Raw genomic sequence first — 20,707 nt, forward strand, 5'->3', positions numbered from 1 at the left:
GCTGAATTTCACAGGAAAATGATCGTAACTATAGCTTTCAGTTTCATGCAATTCAGAAACGTTATGATCGTGATTTTCTTACAACATTTAAAGAAATCTCACTTCTTTTTTTTTTTAACGTTACAGAGATTAGATCAGTGTTACTCAGACATATTACAAGTGAAGATTAAGTTTGTAATGATCTTCATCGTCTCTGGAATGGAAGACTTTCAAACCTGAAAACCGACGCATGACTCCAAACATCTCGATGTACAGACGTACCACAGCATCAGCACGAATGACGACTGTAGCGTTCATCTGATGCGCGGTTGGGTTTTCTGCGTTACGTTCACGGTTTCCAGAGCTTCAGCAGGCCGTCCTCGCTGTAGGTGGCGATCAGGTTCTGATGAGGGTGGTGGGTTATGCCAATCACGTCTTTCTCGTGCACCTGCGAAAGGGTGAAAGAGATCAGTGCTTAATATAGACACGAGACTACTGAGCAGCCGAGAAAGAAATCGTTTCGTACAGAATTCTGACAGGTCCAAATCATACAGCGTGAAGTGGTGGGGTTTTTCTTTTTTTTTTTTTTTTTTTTAAATCTATACATATTGATGCAACAATTTCCATGAATTTATTAGTGGATAATTTGAAATTTATTTCAATAAAATGTTAAAAGTACTATACAATGAAAATGTAATAGAATTAAAGCGTTTCTATTCTCACATCGCTGGTAAAATGTTGCCGCGTGTCCAACAGACAGCATGCAAGACCTGAAACGTATACGGATATATGCTGACTCGGCTAACGAGCAAATGTTTTTGTCAAGACTGTCAGTGTTACGGAAATAATGGGGTACAACACAACATTCGTGGTTTCTGCTCGTCTTTGCACAAGCCAATTTAGCAGGAATAAAAGTTTCCTCACAGTAATCGATTGTGTTCCAGAGTGCATTCAAAGTTCATGACAAGCCGTGATCAGGTGCATTTACTTCAGAAATAAGAACCTAATGATGCCCCGAGGACGGAACTGTACCGTCAGAGTTCTCTCCAGCTTTCCAGTGATGGTGCTGAACGAGTAAAGCACATAGTCCTCTCCCACGCAGTAGATCCACTCTCCGCGAGGAGACAGTGTACAACACACAAAGTCTCCTCCCTCTCTCACTCCTGAGCTAAAACTCCTCAGTACCTTAGAAAGAAAGAGAGAGAGAGAGCGAGAGAGAGCGAGAGAGAGAGAGAGAGAGAGAGAGAAAGAATGCGAGGGAGGAAGAGAGGAAGAGCGAGAGCAAGAGAGCAGATGGAATGGAAGATTGAGGAGGCGGAGGAGGTTAAGAGCGCGAGTGAGTCAGCAAGCAAGCGTGCAATGAAAAGTGTGGGAGAGACGATCGTCTCCGTCTCTTGAGTTCAGACCACAGCATTTTCTAAATTTGTTAACTCTCTAAATTCACCACTGCAACACTGGACGCAATTTTGAGATGCTTTATTTTGAACTGTTCTCACTCTGTCATTTCCGATCTGCACCCGAGAGAATGGGTTACCGAGGATGACCGAACAGAGGCGAAACTCTCGGGTCATTAAAGCACCACGTTTCACTGCACGGCTAAATTATTCAACGGTGCTAAATTATGCTTCGTGATGTTACGAAGGAAGCGCAAGTTGATGATCTACGTTCAAAATACTGACTGAAAACCAGATTCACAGATACAGCTAAAGTCCAGGTCGAGTTACAGGTCAGCAGTTCTCAACTCCAAGTTGAAGCACAACGTCAGTAGCTCACGAAGTCAAAGTCGAGTGTTGTCTCGAGTCAGCAGTTTTTCGAGTCTAAGTCAAGTCACAAAATCAGCAGCTCTCAAGCCTAAGGGGTTTTCACACTGGTAGTTTAGTCTGAAACTGAGCACGGTATACATGAAAAATTGGTAATGTGAAAGCGGTCATGCGGACCGGGACGCGCACCGCGGTACCGTACCCGAGACTCCCTGTCGGAGCTGGTCCGAGTCCGATTACACTGGAACTGTCACGCGTTCCCGCGAATGCGAACGCAAGTCGTACTCGGGTCCGCACTATTTCAGGAAGTAAAGTAACCGGCGCATCTGTTTCAGCCGATGATGACGTCATTAGTTATCACGAGTGGCAGGGAACGTTGTGGGACACAGAAGAGGTCCACTTCTGCGCATAATAGCAAAAAGTTGATTCTCTGGTCAGCAACATTCAAGACCAGTTTGAACAATTTGTCCCAAGTAAGGAGCTCACAGAGTCCGAGTCGAGTCTCAAGTCAGCAGCTCTTCAATCCAAATCAAGTCTAAGGTCAGCAGCTCACATAGTCCAAGTCTCGTCTTGTCTCGAGTCAGTAGCATTCGAGTTCTAGTCGAGTCACAAGTTAGGAGCTCAGTGTCTCAGTCGAGCCAAAAAAGTCAGCAGTTTTTGAGTCTGCATCAAGTCACAAAGTCAGCAGCTCTCGAGTCCAATTCTAGAGTCTAATTAAACCAATTTGTGATCAGATCTCGCAGAGTCTGAGTCGAGTAACGTCGTCACAGTTGAATCTCAGCATTTCTTGAGTCCAAATTGGAGTCAGCAGCTCTTGAGTCAATGTAGAGTTACAGGTCAGCTGTTCTGAAGTCCAAGGCGAGCCTCGAGTCTCAAGAGCGCAGAGTCGAAACTGAGACAGTTACCTGGCCCTGGACGTTCATGACAACCACTGTGCTGGTCCTGTTACACACCACAAAGTGCTCCGGGTTCTTGGGCACCAGAACAACACTGTTAACTGTGATGTCGGATCCTTCTGGAACGTCAGGAGTTTTGATGGTGATGGTGCATTCTGCCGTGTTCACGTTCCAGATCTGAGAAAGAGAGAATCAGTATTAATGCCCCAGAGGAGAGGCGAGGCGAGGCGAGGCGTGTAATCGTCCATCAGGATCTGTATGGAAATGAAATGCAGATTTACCTTCACTGTGCCATCTGCTGAGGCGCTAATGGCAAACTGGCCGTTGTGTGAGAAGATGACGTCGTTTATGCAGGAAGTGTGACCTTGGAACTCCTTCAGCATCTTTCCTGATTTCAGTCCATGAAGTCTAATGGATATAAACAGTGGTTAGCCTATCAAAACCCAAGATGCCTAAACCTAAATAGCTTCCTCTACCAAAACATTTAAACCTATTCATCGGTTTTTGCCGCCTTTGTGGCATTTATGCCTTGCTTCAGGCGCCATGCAAATCCGATTCAGCCTGAATGAGGAGCTTTTGTGTGGCAATAAGAACCCAATCACAGCCCTCATCATTCCTTCCTGCTTATTTCCTCTCTCTTGCTTAGAAACTGACGTAGCAAAGCAGCTGCATCCGCCAGACCCATCTCGCTGGCCTAAGATAGGAATAGAAACACGCAATCTTTCTTTCTGCCTCCTTCTTTGCTGGAGTGCACGTGGAAAATCAGAATTCCTTCCACCCACAGACACACACCAGGAGCCTAGCACGGGTTCTGCAGAAATGCTAACGTCAGGTTGGTTAGCGAGCGACTGCGAGAGAGGGAGACACTGGGCGCTTCACTCTTCATCATCATACTCAACCCCTGCAGTCATAACCTGATTTGATCCAGTTGCTAAAGCCATATATTGCTTCAGAAGCTTTTTCAGCACTTCAGTAATTTAATATGACTTTTCCCTTTGGTTCTGTCAGATTCTGTTTATCCCCACATCAGTTCATCACATACCGATGAAAGTCTCACTGGATAAGTTCCTTTGTGAACAGAATGCCAAAATAGGCCACTTTTAACCAAAAACCTAACATCGTTCAGGTACGACAAGCAAAAGAAGACCATCAGAATGAACAGAAAAGCTAAATCTGGCCCAAACAGGAACTCAGACTTCCACCAAGTTATTTATTTCCAGTGAGAGCAGACTCTGTGGAGCTGTCGAGGCTGCGGATGAGTAAAAATCTTTATTTGTTCAATTAGAGAGGCTTTGATTGTGCTCCTGGAAATAATATCCCGATAAAATACCTTTTATGCTGTTGTTAATATGCACAAATTATTATATTTGTGGCCCAGAGAGTAGTCTGTGTGTTTAGTCAGTGTTTAGTAATTGGTCTCATGGTGTTCATGTTGTGCGACGTTGTATGTGCAACCATGAAATGAAGAGTGCTGTCAGCCCCATCTCCAACAACCATTAGATCCTATATATATCTTGAGCAGGAACCAAAAAGCAAACAGCCAGAACCTTTGGTACTGGACCAATGGCTGACAGAATAAAGCACAGTTCTAGTTTTCTGGCTTCACTGCATTCTGCCAACGTTACACCAACGTCTTAGATGAAGAACGTTTTTTTCCTCAAACACTGCAACCTGATAAACACCATTAGAACCTGCCTTGTTTGTTACTGCACAAGCACCATCAGTTCTCTCTCTCTCTCTCTCTCTCTCTCACACACACACACACACACACACACACACACACACACACACACACACACACACGCACACACGCACGCGTGCGCACACACACACACACACCCTGTGGAGAGCAGAAAGCAGGCCATTAAGCGATGCGAATTAACTCCCAGTGAGATCCAGAGTGTCCTTTTAACATTTTAAATTCAGTAGAATTTCCCAGGAAGAAATGAACTCAGCCAAAGGAACGAATGAGGGAAGTGGTGTGTGTGTGTGTGTGTGTGTGTGTGTGTGTGTGTGTGTGTGTGTGTGTGTATAAACCTGATGATCTGGTCGAAGGAGCCACTGAGGAGCTGACTGTTGTCTCTGCTGAAGCAGAGGCAGGTGACAGCTTTGCTGTGGGCGCGCTCGAATTTGCGCAGACACTGACCGTTACGAATCCTCCACAGCTGGAGAGAGGAGAGACGTCCATTTCACAGTATAAACACACAACTAACAAACACACACCATCATCCAGAGTGAGGTATACATCTCTGAAAAGAATAAACCAGACTCAATAATAATAATAATAATAATAATAATAATAATAATAAACATAGCAGCAATTATAGGGGGGCAGTTAATGTGGGGTGTAAACTACACCTTTCTGCCAAATTTGGTGTTTCTATATTTTACAGACTTTAGTAGAGAACAATAACAAAATTTCCAAGCACAGCCTGCTTAAACCGATAATAATAATAATAATGATGATGATGATGATGATGATGATGGCGGTGGCGGCGGCAGTTGTAAGCGGCCAGATACCACTTTGAAAGCACATTTACTTTTGACGGTATGTTATTGCCATCCCTAATAAATATTGAGAGATTAATATTAGGGGTTGAGGTGGTGATGGAGGTGAAAGTCGAGGTGAAGGTTGAGATCAAGTTGGAGGTTGGGGTGGAGTACCTGTATTTTTCCGTCCTGAGCTCCGGACACCACCATCTCACTGTCGTGACTCACCACCAGGCAGAGCACCGCCTCATCCATCATCATGAAGTTATCCTGAGCTTGGTACTTTAAATCCTACACACACACACACACACACACACACAAACACACACACACACACACAATTATCTTCTCATTAATATTCAATATCCATGACTTACTAATTAATATTCATTAAACCTTCATTAAAGTCCCCGTGAAGTGCCGTGGAACTCGCAGTGTTATTGGACGTGTTGACGTCATTTCCACTGAAACAGGAAGTCAGGGCTGAACATATCGAGCGGCTCGTCGTTTAGCTTACCTCAAAACCCGGAAGCCCATAGCTGTTGGGGGCGGGGCACTTCAGACACTACGGTCAAGCGTTTTGTTTTATGCTGTATTTTGTTTGATGATCTAAAACTACGTAGTACGAGATGTACACAAAAACAGAAGAAATCAGGAGCTCTGCATCCTCTAAAAGCGAAAGTTCTCATTGTTTTGGACCACGATAGATTATAGAGAACCTTAAGGCAACATATCCGTACTGAAAGCCACAAAACTTCCGTTCCGATTTCAAGGAATTCATATTGAAATGCAAGTTTATAGATATTTGAGAGCGCTGTTACAGTCAACACACACACTATTAATCAACAGAATCAAATTCAGAATTCACTTTAAAACTCTCAATTTTCAGTCAATTAAATTAAACATTTTGAAAAATGTCATTTCTACACAGTACATAACGTGCGTGCAGTCTTTACTCCTGACCTGCGGTGTGACAGTGCACCGGCCGTAAACACGCACAGCGACTCCCTCAGTGATTCCTACTGTAAAAGCGACAAGTCGGTCGCGTTATTTTTGGCCGTTGGAGTGCGTACACGTGCAGGACGGACGTCAGCGAGACTTGGGGTGACCCATATTCCACACCTCAGAGGTTCCTCTATAACGGTGTTCGCTCCAGAAAGAGATCATTACGCAGAACTAAATGGGAAAGTGTGGGGGTTTTTTTCTTCTTATATATAAACGGAACATTTTATAGACGGCTTTCAGAAGGACGCGGAGAATTTTAACAGCACACCTGCACGTGTTCATCCACTGTGTTGGGTTTTAGGTAATTTGGCTCTTTTTGGCACTTTGAAATGACAAATTGTTAATGTTGCTGCATTCAACTAAAACATATCTCGACTCATCACTCGACACGTCCACCTAGGAGGAAGTAAAGAAAGTGCCCCGTGAAGTTGGAATTCCTACTCGGAAGCTCTGGAAGATCTGAACCCCAAGCTCAGCGGATACGGTCAAACCAACGTGGCCGCTCACAGCATGAACACAGCAGCGCTTCTGCCCTTTAAATGTGTTATACACGTGTTTATTAGTGTTTAGATCAACCAGCATACACACAGACATATTCACCTGTTAGATCGAACGCTGACTCTACAGTTCACATCTCTTACTTCTTCTGAGGTCTCTTAGGGGTGTGTTTCAAATTGTTTATGCATTTCAAATACCAAATGGGAGGAGCCCAAATAATAAGGCATTAAATGAAATTTAATGAATTAAAGTGACTGGGCGGGGCTAAGCTACTGAGGAGAATTCGGGTTTCCATGACGGAGGTCCTCGAACAAACATTTCATTGAAAATGTTTTTTTAAAGACTAAAGTTTTGGACGCACCTTGCAGATTTTCCCCGTAGTGAAATCCCAAACCTCGATAAATCCATCCACTGATCCTGTAATCAGATACTGACCATCCGGACTGAACCGAGCACACTCTACATGCGACTTCGGACCAAACTGTCACACGCACACACACACACACACACACACACACACACACAAAGAAATGTCTTGTTTAAGGTGGAATTAGTGAGACAAATTAGCAGTTTGATATTACAAAATTTTATCCAAGTTTTTTTTTTGGCAAAAATAAGTTTGTTAAATAAATGTGTTACTTACATGCCAGTAAAAATGTGCCAGAAGTTTACACTGAAATATTAATTAAACGTACAAATAAAAGATTGACATTATTGAGGGTCCAAATTTTATGGATAAATTTCAGTCAATCTTAAAATAAATGAAACAGAAAATAATAAAAATAAATAAATGAATAAAACATGTACAGCTCTTAAAGTTGTGAAATTTCAGATCTTAAGTATTAACCTCGTTCTGCAACTAAAATCCCTTAACATCTTTTAATCGTATTTTTAAATAAACAAACAAACAAACAGGTGTACCGAGTGTTAACAGAGTAAGATGTTAATAAAAACTGCAAGATTGAGTTTATAATTTGTATCTTAATATTTATTTAGATTATATTTCTTTTGTGTGTGTGTGTGTGTGTGTGTGTGTGTAGCAGCAGGAGTTTTGACCAGAGAAAGTGCATTAGCATGAAGTTAGCATACACCCACACTGTAATATCACATCACAGCGCTGGGGTGAGGGTACATAAAGTATTATGTGTTGGTGGGCGGAGTTACTGTCACCCTGAGGCCATCAATCAGAAGATGCAGTGAGTCAGCATGCTGACCATCTGACAGGAGCCTCGGGCCTCGAAAGCAATTATAACTCCGTGTGTGTGTGTTTGTGTGTGTGTTTGTGTGTGCGTGAATACTGTAGACAAAAAATGTAAACAAAAAAACGAATACGTAAATGCGTCGAATCGCCTTTCAGAGACAGGAACTACTCTTGGACCAAAAAACCCTTCCGGAAGGTCTAAAGTAACTGGAACTACTTGTTACTGGTTTGGAAGAGAAGATTTCCTCTCACATCCGTCTCATCTGATCCTGTGGAGTGACTGGAATTTTACATTTAAAGAATTATAGTCGTATATTTAAACAATTTAATAACCAAAACAGCTGCTGTTAAACTTTCTATTATGAGTTATTGGCAACACAAACGTACAGATACGGATTAACTGCCGTATTCATTTAACCCCAAAACATCGCTAATTCGTTAAAGAGATAAAGGTACAAGTTAGCATTACGTACGTGAGAAGACGACGTGTCTATTAAGCGCGAATCCTCTATACATCATTCATTTATTCCTATGTGAACGCTGCACCTCACTTCCTGAGTTATAGAAACAAGACGACTGATGGCCTGCGTATTTCTTTCATCGTGTTAAAGAGGTTAAAGAAGGTGTCGTGGTGTAACGGCGTTTTTGGCTCGCAGCTTCAGCGTTGTTGCCGTCGGTCACTCTACCTTCAGAAGGTGGCTGAGCTGGGTGGGGAAGCGCTCTTCCTCCAGGTCCTTCATCATGGTTTTCCCCCGGAACAGATCTATGGACATCCCGGCGGGGAGGAGACCCTGGTGCTGCTGCCACTTCAGAGACTGGAAGGTTCAGATAAAGATGAACAGCCTCTCGTACGGGAGTGACACCAGCGAAGTGTGATAAAGCGCGTCCTCACGCTTCACTTACCAACATGGCTAATGATCCGAACTGCCTCAGCGCTTTGGTCTCCTGTAACCTGTACAGCGCGCTCTCGCATAAACGACCCTGCGTGGAGAAAGACAGGTGCTCGGCCGGGTTCACAACCTCGGGCAGGGGTATTTAAATCAAAAAAGTTCTCCAACACGCGATTAATCTGCTAAGACGTTAAGCACCGTTACAGCTGGGTTAGTGTTTACCGGTATAACCTGGCAGCATTCTGGCCTAAATTACCACAGATAGCTGGAACTGATGCTCTATCATGACCTGGATTAAAATGCCAAGCCTAGACTGATCAATCGCGCCATGTCTGGTCCTGACACGTGATAGCCCAGTTTGACACGTTAGATGATACATTATGTGCATATTTAATAAGAGTAACAACAGGATAAATAGACATCTCTATCAGTATATCAGGATTAGTTATTACATTATGTGAGGCTAATTCAAACAGGACCACTGTCACTAACAGAGCTCTACAATCAGGTACTGATGATAGATGAATTCAACTTATGTCGGGAAATAAAGGTCTAAAGCTTCGTAACAGACGAGAACCCACCTGTCCGAGCAGAGCCATGAGGCGAGAGGGAGGAACCACACTGACTTCTCCAACCAGCGCCTGAGCTATAGACGACCTGCGCTTCTCCTTGCTGCTGCCTTCTGGGTAAACCTTCAACAACACAGACAGAAAAAAAACATCATGTGTTGGGTTTAAATTTAGTTCAGGACCCAGTTATTTAAGTTTTAAAACCCTCATAATCGGTCCGTTCTCATTTTAATCTGGAGGCAAATTGAACCTGCTATTGAATTCTTGTACCAAGAAGTACCAAGAGAACCAAACAAGGTCCTGTGGGTGGAGCTAGACATGGATGAAACGCAATCCTCAGAATCATCACCTGAACCAATAACTAACATTTTAAACAACACCTAGCGAGCGAGAACGGCTTTTCTACCGTACATCGGCTCCGCCTTCTCACTGGAGGAACTCCACCTACTTTTATGTAGTGGTAAGTGGAGGTACACAGGTACTCAACCAAAGGTGCGAATAGTTCTGGATTCGGTTTAGAAACCGGAACCCATCTGTACTCGTGTTAACACACCCCTACCTCATTCGGGTCGAAGTGCGTGTTCGTGAGCAGAGCTTCCAGCTTGGCGTATCGTTCGGGCTGAGTGTGTTTCAGCATGATCAGGGGGTCCGTCTGAGTCAATAAACAACCAGCGGCTCCGAGTTCTTTCAACTCGATCAGTTCCAGTACCACCTGGTGGGAAATATACAAAAATAATCATATAAACAGAAGAAAAGTACGATTACAGGATGTTCAGTAAAAGTCCTGAGATGAGCACAGGACAGTCTTCATGATTCCAGCAGCAGTCTCCTGGATACACACTTCCTCAACCTGACCTGAACTTCTAATGATTCGAAATTCATCTGGAATTTACCCATGGTGCATCTCTGGGGTTTAAACATAATGCTGCACACATGTAAAATCTCTTCTTCATCCGTCAACATGCAGAAAACCAACGAGCCAAACAGAAGAAGCAGATCACTGCTGAGGATTTTTTTAAGGAAGGCATCTGTGATAGAAATATTTTTCAAGTTTAAAACCTTTGACAATTTCCTCCTGCACTGAATTTTCTGAATGGAACGGTTTAGTTGAGTAGTGAGGTCGTCGAGTTCGTAATTAGACGCAGCATCAATAACAACAAACTGCGCTAAAAAATCCAATAAACTGAATTTCAGCAAACCTCACTGGAGCAATAAGTGGATCTGTGCGATGAGACCATAAACACATGGCCGTAAACACCATCGACACGTTCGGTGAAAAAAAAAATACAGGACTTAATGCAAAAAGAAAGATTTGGGAGACACAATATCAGAGTCAACACTAGATGAGATATAAATGGTTTTAAAATGTTCTGCGCAGAGGAGTGGACTTCTACAATCTAATATTCATTTTAAGGATGCCGATATTTGGAAATGAAAAAAACAACAACAAAGCACTACTCGAGATGTATTTGTAACATATGGCATGCGTTGCATTTGCATTTAGGACCTGTGCATTAACATACCCTTCTAGAAATGTGTCAAAGATTTGCATGTAATTTGCATATATTATGCATTTACACCATGTTCCATATTTACATTTCAAACTTTCCATAGAGCGTGCATGCACTCGAGTGAAGCGCCGTTATCGGTGCGTCTCTGCGACTCTCACCTGTTCGTACAGGTCTATGAGCAGCCCGTCGGGTAGTTTGAGGTGTTGGATGGCTCTCAGCACTGCGTCCCACCGGCCGGCGTTCACGTCCTCCGTGAAGCTCTCGATGCTGTCGACTGTGTGCAGCGCCACCGTGCTCTCCTCCTGCAGCGTGGCCAGAGTGCGCGGCAGATTGTTCTCCTTCAGGTACTGCATGATCAGCCGTATCACACTGGCCGGGACAACACACACACACACACACACACACACACACACACACACACACACAAGCTGTCAGTTCTAATCTAACGTTCTACATCATACCGGACAGGAGATTTTATGCCACTCAAACCATCATCAAACCATCATCACACATCACCGTACACTAAAGACCATTAAAGACTCTACAGGGCTCCTTAGTTTCAAAATAGGATTAAAGTACAACAGAAAGCTATAAAACTTTAAAAAAAAAAAAAAAAAAAAAAAACCTGTAAGAACCTTTGTCTTGAGGAATTCTGTGTATATTTTTTAAAAAGGAAATCAATTAAACTGATCTGAATAATTTCAAGTGATTAATAATGACATCTAAATAATAAATACAAATGAAAATAAAATAATACAAAAACATAATCCATAAAACAAATAATCAATCAATTTACATAGGATTGTAGGAAAACTAACTGAATAATCAATTAAATAACACTATTTATAAAAATATAAAAGATTATTATTATTCATAATAATAATAATAATAATAGTAAAAATGAGAAAAACAACAAGAAGCAGCAATTATAGGGGCCCATGCACTGTTTCATGAAAAAAAAAATCTAAAAACCATTAATTAAAAAAAAAAAATCAGCATGAATTCACAGATTAATCACTAAGAAATAATAGTAACAATAATAATAATTCATTTATATATTTTTAAATATTGATTATTATTATTATTATTATTATTATTATTATTTAAGTTTTACTTAGCCATAATTAGTCTCCTATAGTTACTGGTAAAGAAGAAGAAGAAGAAGAAACAACAACAACAACAACAACAACAACAGGTTAAAACCAGAAATAATTTAAAAACATTACATTTAATGAAATTAATTGTAAAATATTTACCTAATTTAAAAATAAAAATTGATAGAAAATAAAATTAATAGAAAATCTTAAAATAAAATAAATCGATGTAAGCTACCTGTTACCCAGCGTGTATAGGTGGTCCTAAATAACAGTAATGTTTGTTTATTTATTGATTTTTCAGACCCCAGATAGCTATAATTAGTTAACCTCCTGCAGCTACAGCAAGAAACGACAGATTCTTCTTCCAGACTTTTATTCCTCAGAGCCCTGAACTTTCCTCCTTCATACAGAAGTCTGGAGCTGGAGCGCTCTGTTCTACAAAATCTCTTATTTCAGTCTAAATGGATCATTTCCTCAGCACGTCAGTGGAGGAGGGAAAATCAAAAAGATCGCAGAGTGTATGAGGTTAATGAATTGTCTGAAATGAGCACAAAATAAATAAATGCTCCAGAAAAGGTTCTCTCCTTCTTTTGGTTACCGGAGGAAGCTCAAGAACTCAATAAACACACAAGCTTCTACATCAACATCTAGGACCAAGGAAATGGTTACAGAACCAGATAGCCGTCCATTTATAAATGTATCTACAGACGCTTTCTGGAAGCAGTGTTTGTTTCTCAAAGCTGAAGATCATCAACACCAGCTTTAATAAAAAAAATAATAAAAAAAAAACATCTCTGGAATAAGAAAGGAAGCTGGTGTTTAAGGTGTGACTCGTTACATCTGACACGTAAAAGCGACTTAATGACTGCGGCATGAACATGACATTTCAATAACAGGTCATTTTGTAATCATACACACTGCACAGAGCTCAGAGATCAAACACTCTCTCTCTCTCTCTCTCTCTCTCTGTCTCTCTCTCTCTCTCACTCACACACACACACACACACACACACACACACACACACACACACACTGAGCTGAGGAACATTTTCAATGCTTTTTTTATTGAGGAGACGTGACAAGATTCTGATTCAGAACAGTCCAGAAAACACACACACACACACACACACACACACACACACACACACACACACACACACACACCTGTACATGATACTCACTCAGCGGATTCTACCTCCAGCTCCATGGCTGTATAGAGCCGCAGAAACACCGCTCACATTCTCCACCTGCGCTCGCTCTCGTGTCCGCGCGTCCCCGACACGTGAACGCGCCCCTGTACACGTGCTACGGCCGGGCGTGAAACACGTCACTCTTCTGTGTGCTAAGTGTTACGGTCTTACAGAAGACACCCTTCTGTGTGGGTGTGTGGGTGTGACGTAAGACACGAGAGCAAATAAATTAATTAATAACAATAAACACGCGCGAACACAGACGCGCCCGCGCGCGTCATCAATGCGCGTGATACTGAAGTATGATATAAACACGAGCGCTTAATTAACCGTAAACGGCATATATGGCATTTTTTATGCATGCCTTAATATGTTACCTAAGAAAAAGGGGGAAAAAATACAAATAGAGCGTAAGATATTCGTGTATACACTCACCGGCCACTTTATTAGGAACACCTTAACATTCATGGCATGCACGTGGCAGAATTGCAGCACGTAAACACCATGCACAGACATGTCAAGATGTTCACATCACACAGAAGGATGAATTCTGACCTGCACCAAAGAACAAAGCCCAAATCTGCTAAATACATCCTCGTGCTCTAGTCTACACCCTCAGACTCCCTCAGTGTGGGTCAGAGAACCCGGAGAACAGATTTAACATCCCCCCCCCCTCTGACTGTACACTATTACACTGTATATCTAGCTACAGACATTTAGACTCTGTGGTGACGTTAACGGCGACATGGGCGTGGCTTCACGTGGACCTGAACTGCATTCAGAGCGTTTAGCAGGAGTCAGTGCAGTATCATCTATCCTGAACGCATCCTGAATTTCAATGGCCTGCTTTGAGGAAACATCTAGTGCTGCCCTCTTGTGGTGCCAAACAATATATAAATAAATAAATGCGCTGGAATGATAAAGGCGACTGTAGCATTTTTTTTCCTGTCTCGGCTCTGCTGCCACCAGGTGGCCAGAAGCCGCATTAAGGTCCTTTCACGCCGAACCCGAAACGATTGATCGCCTTCAGCTAATTCACACCTGCACACTAGGTGGCGCAACCCACTATTCAGCTGCTCGTCTCTCACCACCCAGAAGAAGAATCACTTAAACGTTGGCGCAGAGAAATACCGCACAAACTGTTAAGAAGAACAGAAACTAACTTTTTTTATTATTTGATGTGGATTCTACCCAGAAAGGGAGGCATCACGCTGTTTTAGTCTGAATTAAATAATGTGAAATATAATGCGGTAACACAGCAGTGGGACAAAACCCGATTTTAATGCCCAAGAACAGCCCAGTTTTATCCTGGGGGAAGAACTTCGATAAATGAAGTGACAGTTCAGTTCTTACTATCCCTTTATATTTATTACTATATTTATTATTATGTTCTTGTTTCAACAAGAATATAAAGATAGATAACACATAACATACTGCGTATTGTTTTCTGCTACAAAAAGTCCAACTGTAACTTTATGGAAATAAATGTTTTAGCATTCAAACTAATACGAAGTATTTCAGTAAGAAATATACTTGATATTACAGCATGTGACTACGGTTTGTTTATATCTCCATGGTGTGTCCCAAATGCGGGGATTTTCTAACCTGCAAGCGTTTCCGTCGCTTCCGTTTTTTCTTCGACTACCTTCACAATCAACGGCCCTGGATCACTGTTGCCACCTTGTGGAAGAACTAAGTAGTGCAAAAGAATTATAAGCGCACGTGCGACCTGCGCGTACAACGTACACGCGGTTAGAAAAATCGGGCCGCGGACGTACTGTACTCTGTTCCTACTGTAGCCGTAAAAAGTAAAGCATTCTTTCTACTTACGGGTCCTTTCACAATGAGCGCGATTTAAGTAGAAAGTATGCTTCACGTTTTACGCCTACTTTGTACGCGCAAGGCGCACATGCGCATTTAATTCTTTTGCACTATTTAGTTCTTCCACAAGGTGGCAGCAGTGACCCAGGGCCGTTGATTGTGAAGGTAGTCGGAGAAAAAACGGAACAAACAGAAACGAGTGCAGGTTAGAACGTACCCGCATTTGTATAATTCTAGCCTTAAAGAGGATAAGGATTTGTATACGGGTGCTAATTGTGGCGAAAGATTGCCCAAGCATTGTTCTTTGTGTTATTGCGATCTTCTTCGTTGTCGTCCTTCACTGCTCTGTACTGACTCTTGTAGGCCAGGAGGGGTAGTGCAAATTGTCGTAATGCGCATGCGTCGACTGCCTGTGTACGCGTACATGTCAAATGGAGTATACTTTGAAAGGCTATGCGTACGACTGTGCATATACGCTAAAAAAAAAAAAAAACAAGTATACCAGAGCCTTCAGAAAAATCGGACGGCGTACGTACTCTGCTGATGACAATTTGCGTTACGCGTACTGTACGCTGTTCCTGGCGTACGCGGAAAACGTGAAGCATCTTTTTACTTTCCGCGTACGCTAGGAAGGGCTTACAGTACGTGTAACGCAAATTTCGCCATCGGCAGAGTACGCGCGTACTGCACATACAGGTCGCACATGCGCATTTCATTCTTCTGCACTATTTAGTTGTTCCACAAGGTGGCAGAAATGACCCCGCGCCGTTGATTCTCAAAGCAGTCGGAGAAAAAATAGAAGAGGCGGAAACGAGTGTAAGCTCTTTCTGGTTGAGTGTCAACACAGACCTTCTGTTTCTCTTTTTCGTTTCTTCTTCCTCTAGTAATTACAAAGGAAGCAGCATGTTTTTCTCCTCCATCATTATTCTTGTTGCGATTCTTCTTCGTTGTCGCCCTTCACGCAAGAAGACTTTCTTTACTGCTCTGTACTGACTCTTGCAGGCCAGGAGGGGTAGTGCATGTTGTAATGCGCATGCGTCGTCGGGTTTTTTTTTTAAAAAAAAATTTGGCAAGCGATTGTATAAAAAGCTCCAAGCAACAAAAATACAAAAAAGACACCCTGTAGGAGAACTAACTTCCAACTCGAAAATCAACCAAAAACAAAAATTAAGCACTTGCTCATAATTAAGATAAAAAAGACCTTTTACTTTGAGTTGAGTCTAAATTAAGAATCATTTACTAAGAGTCTTAATCTAAGATTATTAAAAATCTACAATCTTTTTTACCCCAAGTCTCTGCTCAGTAATTGGTCTATGTAGATTGTTTCCAAGTTACTGAGTTAAAGCTATTTCATACAAGTGACATCACTAACCTCCCATCATCCAGATCTAATCAAACTAGCTTAAGGGTAAACTCCAGCCTTTAAAAGTCTTTTAAAGCGAGTTCAGAGTAAACAGGGTTTGAGATTCTTCTCACTGGTGAAGAATAAACTAAATAAATAAATAAAAATTTACACACAGCAAAATTGAGCAGAACCATTTTGACTTTTTATTAGTGACGTGAAAGCAGTTTTTATTTCTGGCTGGACTCGGATTTGGACTGGGAGGCTCTCAGGGAGGAAAGGCGGCGTCTCTTGGCGATCTTCTCCTGACGTTTCTCTTTGGCCTCCTGTACAACAGAGCGCACGCACACACACAAACACGTGTAAGTACCTACTGAAGGGAGAAACAACTCTACTCCATCACACTCGTTTAAACACATGTACGGTTCTAGAGTGAGATCACCCTGCAGGGGCAGTGAGAAAGCTGCAGCTCTGATCATCTCGTACCTTCAGCCTCTTGGCCAGCAGCTTGGCGTACTCCGCAGCTTCGTCCTTGTTCTTCTGCGTGCGCTGTCTCTTAAGGGCGATGCGGCGGCGTTTGTGCTGCAGCACACGGGGTGTCACCAAGCGCTGGATTTTAGGGGCCTTGGTCCTGGGCTTCTTGCCTAATGAGGAATCGGATTGTTTATAATAATCAGACTGAGGAGAAAAATGAGGTATAGAAGGTTTAAAACAGCAAAGTGCAGCTAAAACTTCTGTAAAAGTTTATAGCACAGTAACAAAATGAACACTTCTCATCTCCACACTTTGCATAAGAAGCCCGATTGCAGTTAATTCTCAAGTCCTTTACGGTTAATTCACTGATCACTGTCTAAGGAACCAAAAATATTTAGGATTTAATCGTTTTGTAGAAAAATAAAACTTGTGTATATATACACATACACACTGTGAAAGCAGGTAAATGTAACTGATTCGTATTAATATTTTTGTAACCCATCTGTAATCAATGATGGATCTTTCATTCTGAGCAGAATGAAGTGTGTGTGTGTAGGGAGCGATGCAGTTCGACCAGCCACACTGATCAGACGAGGTCGTTATCCAGTTTGCAGCTCCACCTCTCTGTGGCACCACACTGTCCCCCCTTTAAAGCTACTGACCAGCCAGAAAGGGTCTACTGGTGTGCCGAGCTTCTCCGGAAACTCACCGCCTTTTAATCAGTAACTCCTCGAGTTTTACCAAAAAAACCACCCCAGTCTAACCTGTAACATGATCACAGACTGGATATAGGTTTCTGGATTTAGAAAAACCTGCGTCCGAGTCCTGCTCACCTTCCTTAGTGAGGGGTCTGCGCACCACATACTGCCTCACATCGTCCTCCTTGGACAGGTTGAACAGCTTGCGGATCCTGCTGGCTCTCTTGGGGCCCAGGCGGCGAGGCACGGTGCTGTCGGTCAGGCCGGGGATGTCCTTCTCACCTGCACACACACACACAGTGTTTTTATGATAAAATCTCCACTCACAGAAAACAAAAGAATAAAGTTCATTCTGAACACTGAGCATTACAACTCACTGATAGATCTCTAAACATTTATAAAATACACATTATCATGGGAATTTGCTTCTTTAACAGATAGAACTGCACCAAAAACTTTTTAAAGCAGAATTTCTCATCGTTATAAAAACACTTCCCAAGCAGAATATTAATTACAGCTGAAACAATTTAACCCACAATAATCAACTACATAACCGACGGAAACAAGTCCTAATGTAAAACCACACCAGCCGTATTGTGTAGACTGTGTGTGTGTGTATATATATAGATTAAAAAAAAACACTACGTTTACTGCAGCTTTGCAACTCTGACTTCTACACAATCCACAGGTCTGACCTACTTGCAGTTACTTCAATAACACCTTCCAGTGGTGGCAGATGTGGTGAACATCCTAACGACAGATCTAATGACTATCTGAGCAGATGTTGGTGCCTTTTCTGCCCTCAGTCCAGATCTCCAGCTCACATCACACCTGCTCATACACTAGAGGTGAGAGTTTACGTATTTCACGTACATGAAATATTCTAATATCGCATAAAACCTATACAGCACTGGTTCAGTCCCACGTGTTCTAGAGAACAGAATCGTCACGTCCAATTAAATCAATACAAACGGAAGTTGTTGAACATGGGGACACCACTGTGGCTTTTATCTGATAACCGTGTCATCTTTCTATGAGGAAATCAATTCATAGATTATTTACCATTCCGATAAAACTAATCTAAATTTCCATTGATCATGTGACTCTTAATTCAGTATTTGATACTTCAATGCTCATGAAAATACATTAATATGCAAGTTAACCCTTGACGACTTTTTCGATCATGCTTTAGCTACTTTCCTCCGACACCACCAGCCGCTCCTAACATCTCACAGTCGTTCAACTCCGTCCCATTCATTAATCTGTGTGTAATCCAGACGTCTTACCCTTCCTGATGATGACCAGGTTGAGGACGCTGAGGTTGGCGTCGACGATGCAGCCGCGTACGGATTTGCGTTTGCGTTCTCCAGTGCGGCGCGGCCTGTAGCACGAGTGACCCTTGCTGAGGAGCAGACGCACACGGCCATTAGTCAGAACGCCCTGCTTCATGGGGAAGCCCTGCTTATCATTTCCTCCGCTGATGCGCACCACGTAGCCCTGAGAGAGACACACACACACAGGTTAATCACACACCTACACAACACACACAGCACATGCTAGAGCAGCTGGTTGAATGTGGGAGCGATGCAGTTCGACCAGTCGTGGTGTGTATAGATCAGGTCGTTATCCGGTTTGCGGCTCCTTGTCACTCTGGCATCACGCTGCCCCCCCTTTAGAGCTACTGATCAGCCAGAAAGGGGTCTACTGGTGTGCCATCACAAACACTCACACACAAAGCTCAATTTTTTCCACAAACACAATTCCATAGTTATTTACTGCAATTAGCAGACCTAGGAACAGGGACGAGGTTCAAGCGCTAAAGGAACGACGCTCTTTAGGACAATGCTCAGTAGACACACAGAGAGAAGGTAAGTAAACATGGACACTAAAGGTGATGAAGGTGTGTGTGTGTACTCAGGTGGGACAGGAAGAGACTCACCTTCCACTCATCACCCAGGGGGTCAGCAGCCACCTCAGTGGCCATGCGCTTCTCGTAGAAGGTCCTCAGTTTGCGCTCATCGTCCACCTCAATGAGTTTCTGGCAGCCGGTGGCAGGAAAAGAGATATTGAGCTGCAGGAAAGATTGAATAAAGAACGATCAGTGGGATGCACGTCGCAGAAGATTCAATGTTTTTGTTGGTTTGGGAGTCGACTCGAACCTGCAGCTCTGACACCTGAACTCAACACACACAAATCTCTCAGGAACAAACCATGCACTGCATAGGACAACATTATAAAATTAAACACTTTATACTATTGTCCTGAATATTACATTATGTTTTGAGTCAGAAATTATAAGTCATATTAGATTAATTAAGTTATTAATAATTATACATCTGCCATTTGACTCAAGTTGCTCCTCAGACTGGAAACTTATTACTACAAAAGAATTATAGTCAGATATCCAGCTAGATGTTTAGTTATTTCACCATAGCCACTAAACACACTTGAATGAGGGTTAGTTAATCTCGGGATAACTTTAACCCGGTTTGTTTAAACTCCATGTGTGTGCTAGCTAGCCCGCCGGGACACACATCATCTGACGTGGCGAGATTTACACTATAACCTCTAAAACTTTATCCAAAAACTAACTGGAAACGAAACATATCAACACCCGCTCCGACATCACTTCCACCTTTCTCTCTCACACTCTGTAATATTCCACATTACTGTCTCAGAGCGCCGCCATGTTGTGATTAGCCAGTTAGCTTCTCCACAACCGGCTACAATCCATCATCATCCGCCTCACAGACAAACTCCTCAATACTCCAGTAAACGCATTAGACATCTTTAATGTGTTTACTCTCCCAATCCGCTCGTATTCAGGTCCAATTATAAAACAGAACGTTAAGAAAGAGACATTTCTGGAAGCTCACCTTCATTTTGGGGGACCGTCTGTGCGGGAGTCCACCACGGAAAAGAGAGCGGATATCCGCCGCGTACTCTCACATACACTCTCCAAATCTCGCGAGATTTCCCAACGCAACTTCTTGACGCGTTTATTCAGTAAAATACAAGTAATGTACATTTCTGTCGCCTTGATATTCTTATTTATTATATGATACTACTACTGCAACTAATCCTTTCATTTACAACAAACAAACAAAAACAAACAAACACGCTGGTGACGACCATCAGCCTCTTTATTCATTAATTCATTTATTTATGTATTTATTTATTTTTATATAGATAGATAGACACATAAATAAATAAATAAATAAATATAATTATTTAGTGAATATCATTATTTAGTTAGTTAATTATTTATATAGATAAATAGACAGAC

At 42.3% G+C, this 20,707-nt stretch overlaps 2 protein-coding genes across 4 annotated transcripts; both read right to left on the reverse strand.

The window, feature by feature from the left end:
• Positions 1-30: 30 nt before the first annotated feature.
• Positions 31-13,752, reverse strand: smu1b (SMU1 DNA replication regulator and spliceosomal factor b). 3 transcript variants are annotated; one of them, XM_053619291.1, is made up of 13 exons: positions 13,078-13,752; positions 10,958-11,168; positions 9,848-10,000; positions 9,301-9,411; positions 8,733-8,810; positions 8,516-8,644; positions 6,990-7,109; positions 5,300-5,416; positions 4,673-4,800; positions 2,917-3,043; positions 2,645-2,812; positions 1,012-1,164; positions 31-427 (listed from the first exon to the last, which is right to left on the reverse strand). In XM_053619291.1, the coding sequence occupies exons 1-13, from the start codon at positions 13,101-13,103 to the stop codon at positions 329-331; spliced, it is 1,620 nt and encodes a 539-aa protein (XP_053475266.1). In that variant the 5' UTR covers positions 13,104-13,752; the 3' UTR covers positions 31-328. The 3 variants fall into 3 exon arrangements, with proteins under 3 accessions (XP_053475266.1, XP_053475268.1, XP_053475267.1); XM_053619293.1 differs by lacking the exon at positions 1,012-1,164 and having other exon boundaries at positions 2,693-2,812; XM_053619292.1 differs by lacking the exon at positions 1,012-1,164.
• Positions 13,753-16,432: 2,680 nt separating this feature from the next.
• Positions 16,433-20,399, reverse strand: rps6 (ribosomal protein S6). The gene is made up of 6 exons (XM_053619576.1): positions 20,298-20,399; positions 19,361-19,492; positions 18,708-18,918; positions 17,557-17,703; positions 16,736-16,893; positions 16,433-16,575 (listed from the first exon to the last, which is right to left on the reverse strand). Exons 1-6 carry the CDS (start codon positions 20,301-20,303, stop codon positions 16,480-16,482), a joined length of 750 nt encoding a protein of 249 aa, XP_053475551.1. The 5' UTR covers positions 20,304-20,399; the 3' UTR covers positions 16,433-16,479.
• Between the last annotated feature and the right edge of the window lie 308 nt (positions 20,400-20,707).

This window comes from Ictalurus furcatus, chromosome 29, assembly GCF_023375685.1.
Source record: "Ictalurus furcatus strain D&B chromosome 29, Billie_1.0, whole genome shotgun sequence".
Lineage (NCBI taxonomy): Eukaryota > Metazoa > Chordata > Actinopteri > Siluriformes > Ictaluridae > Ictalurus > Ictalurus furcatus.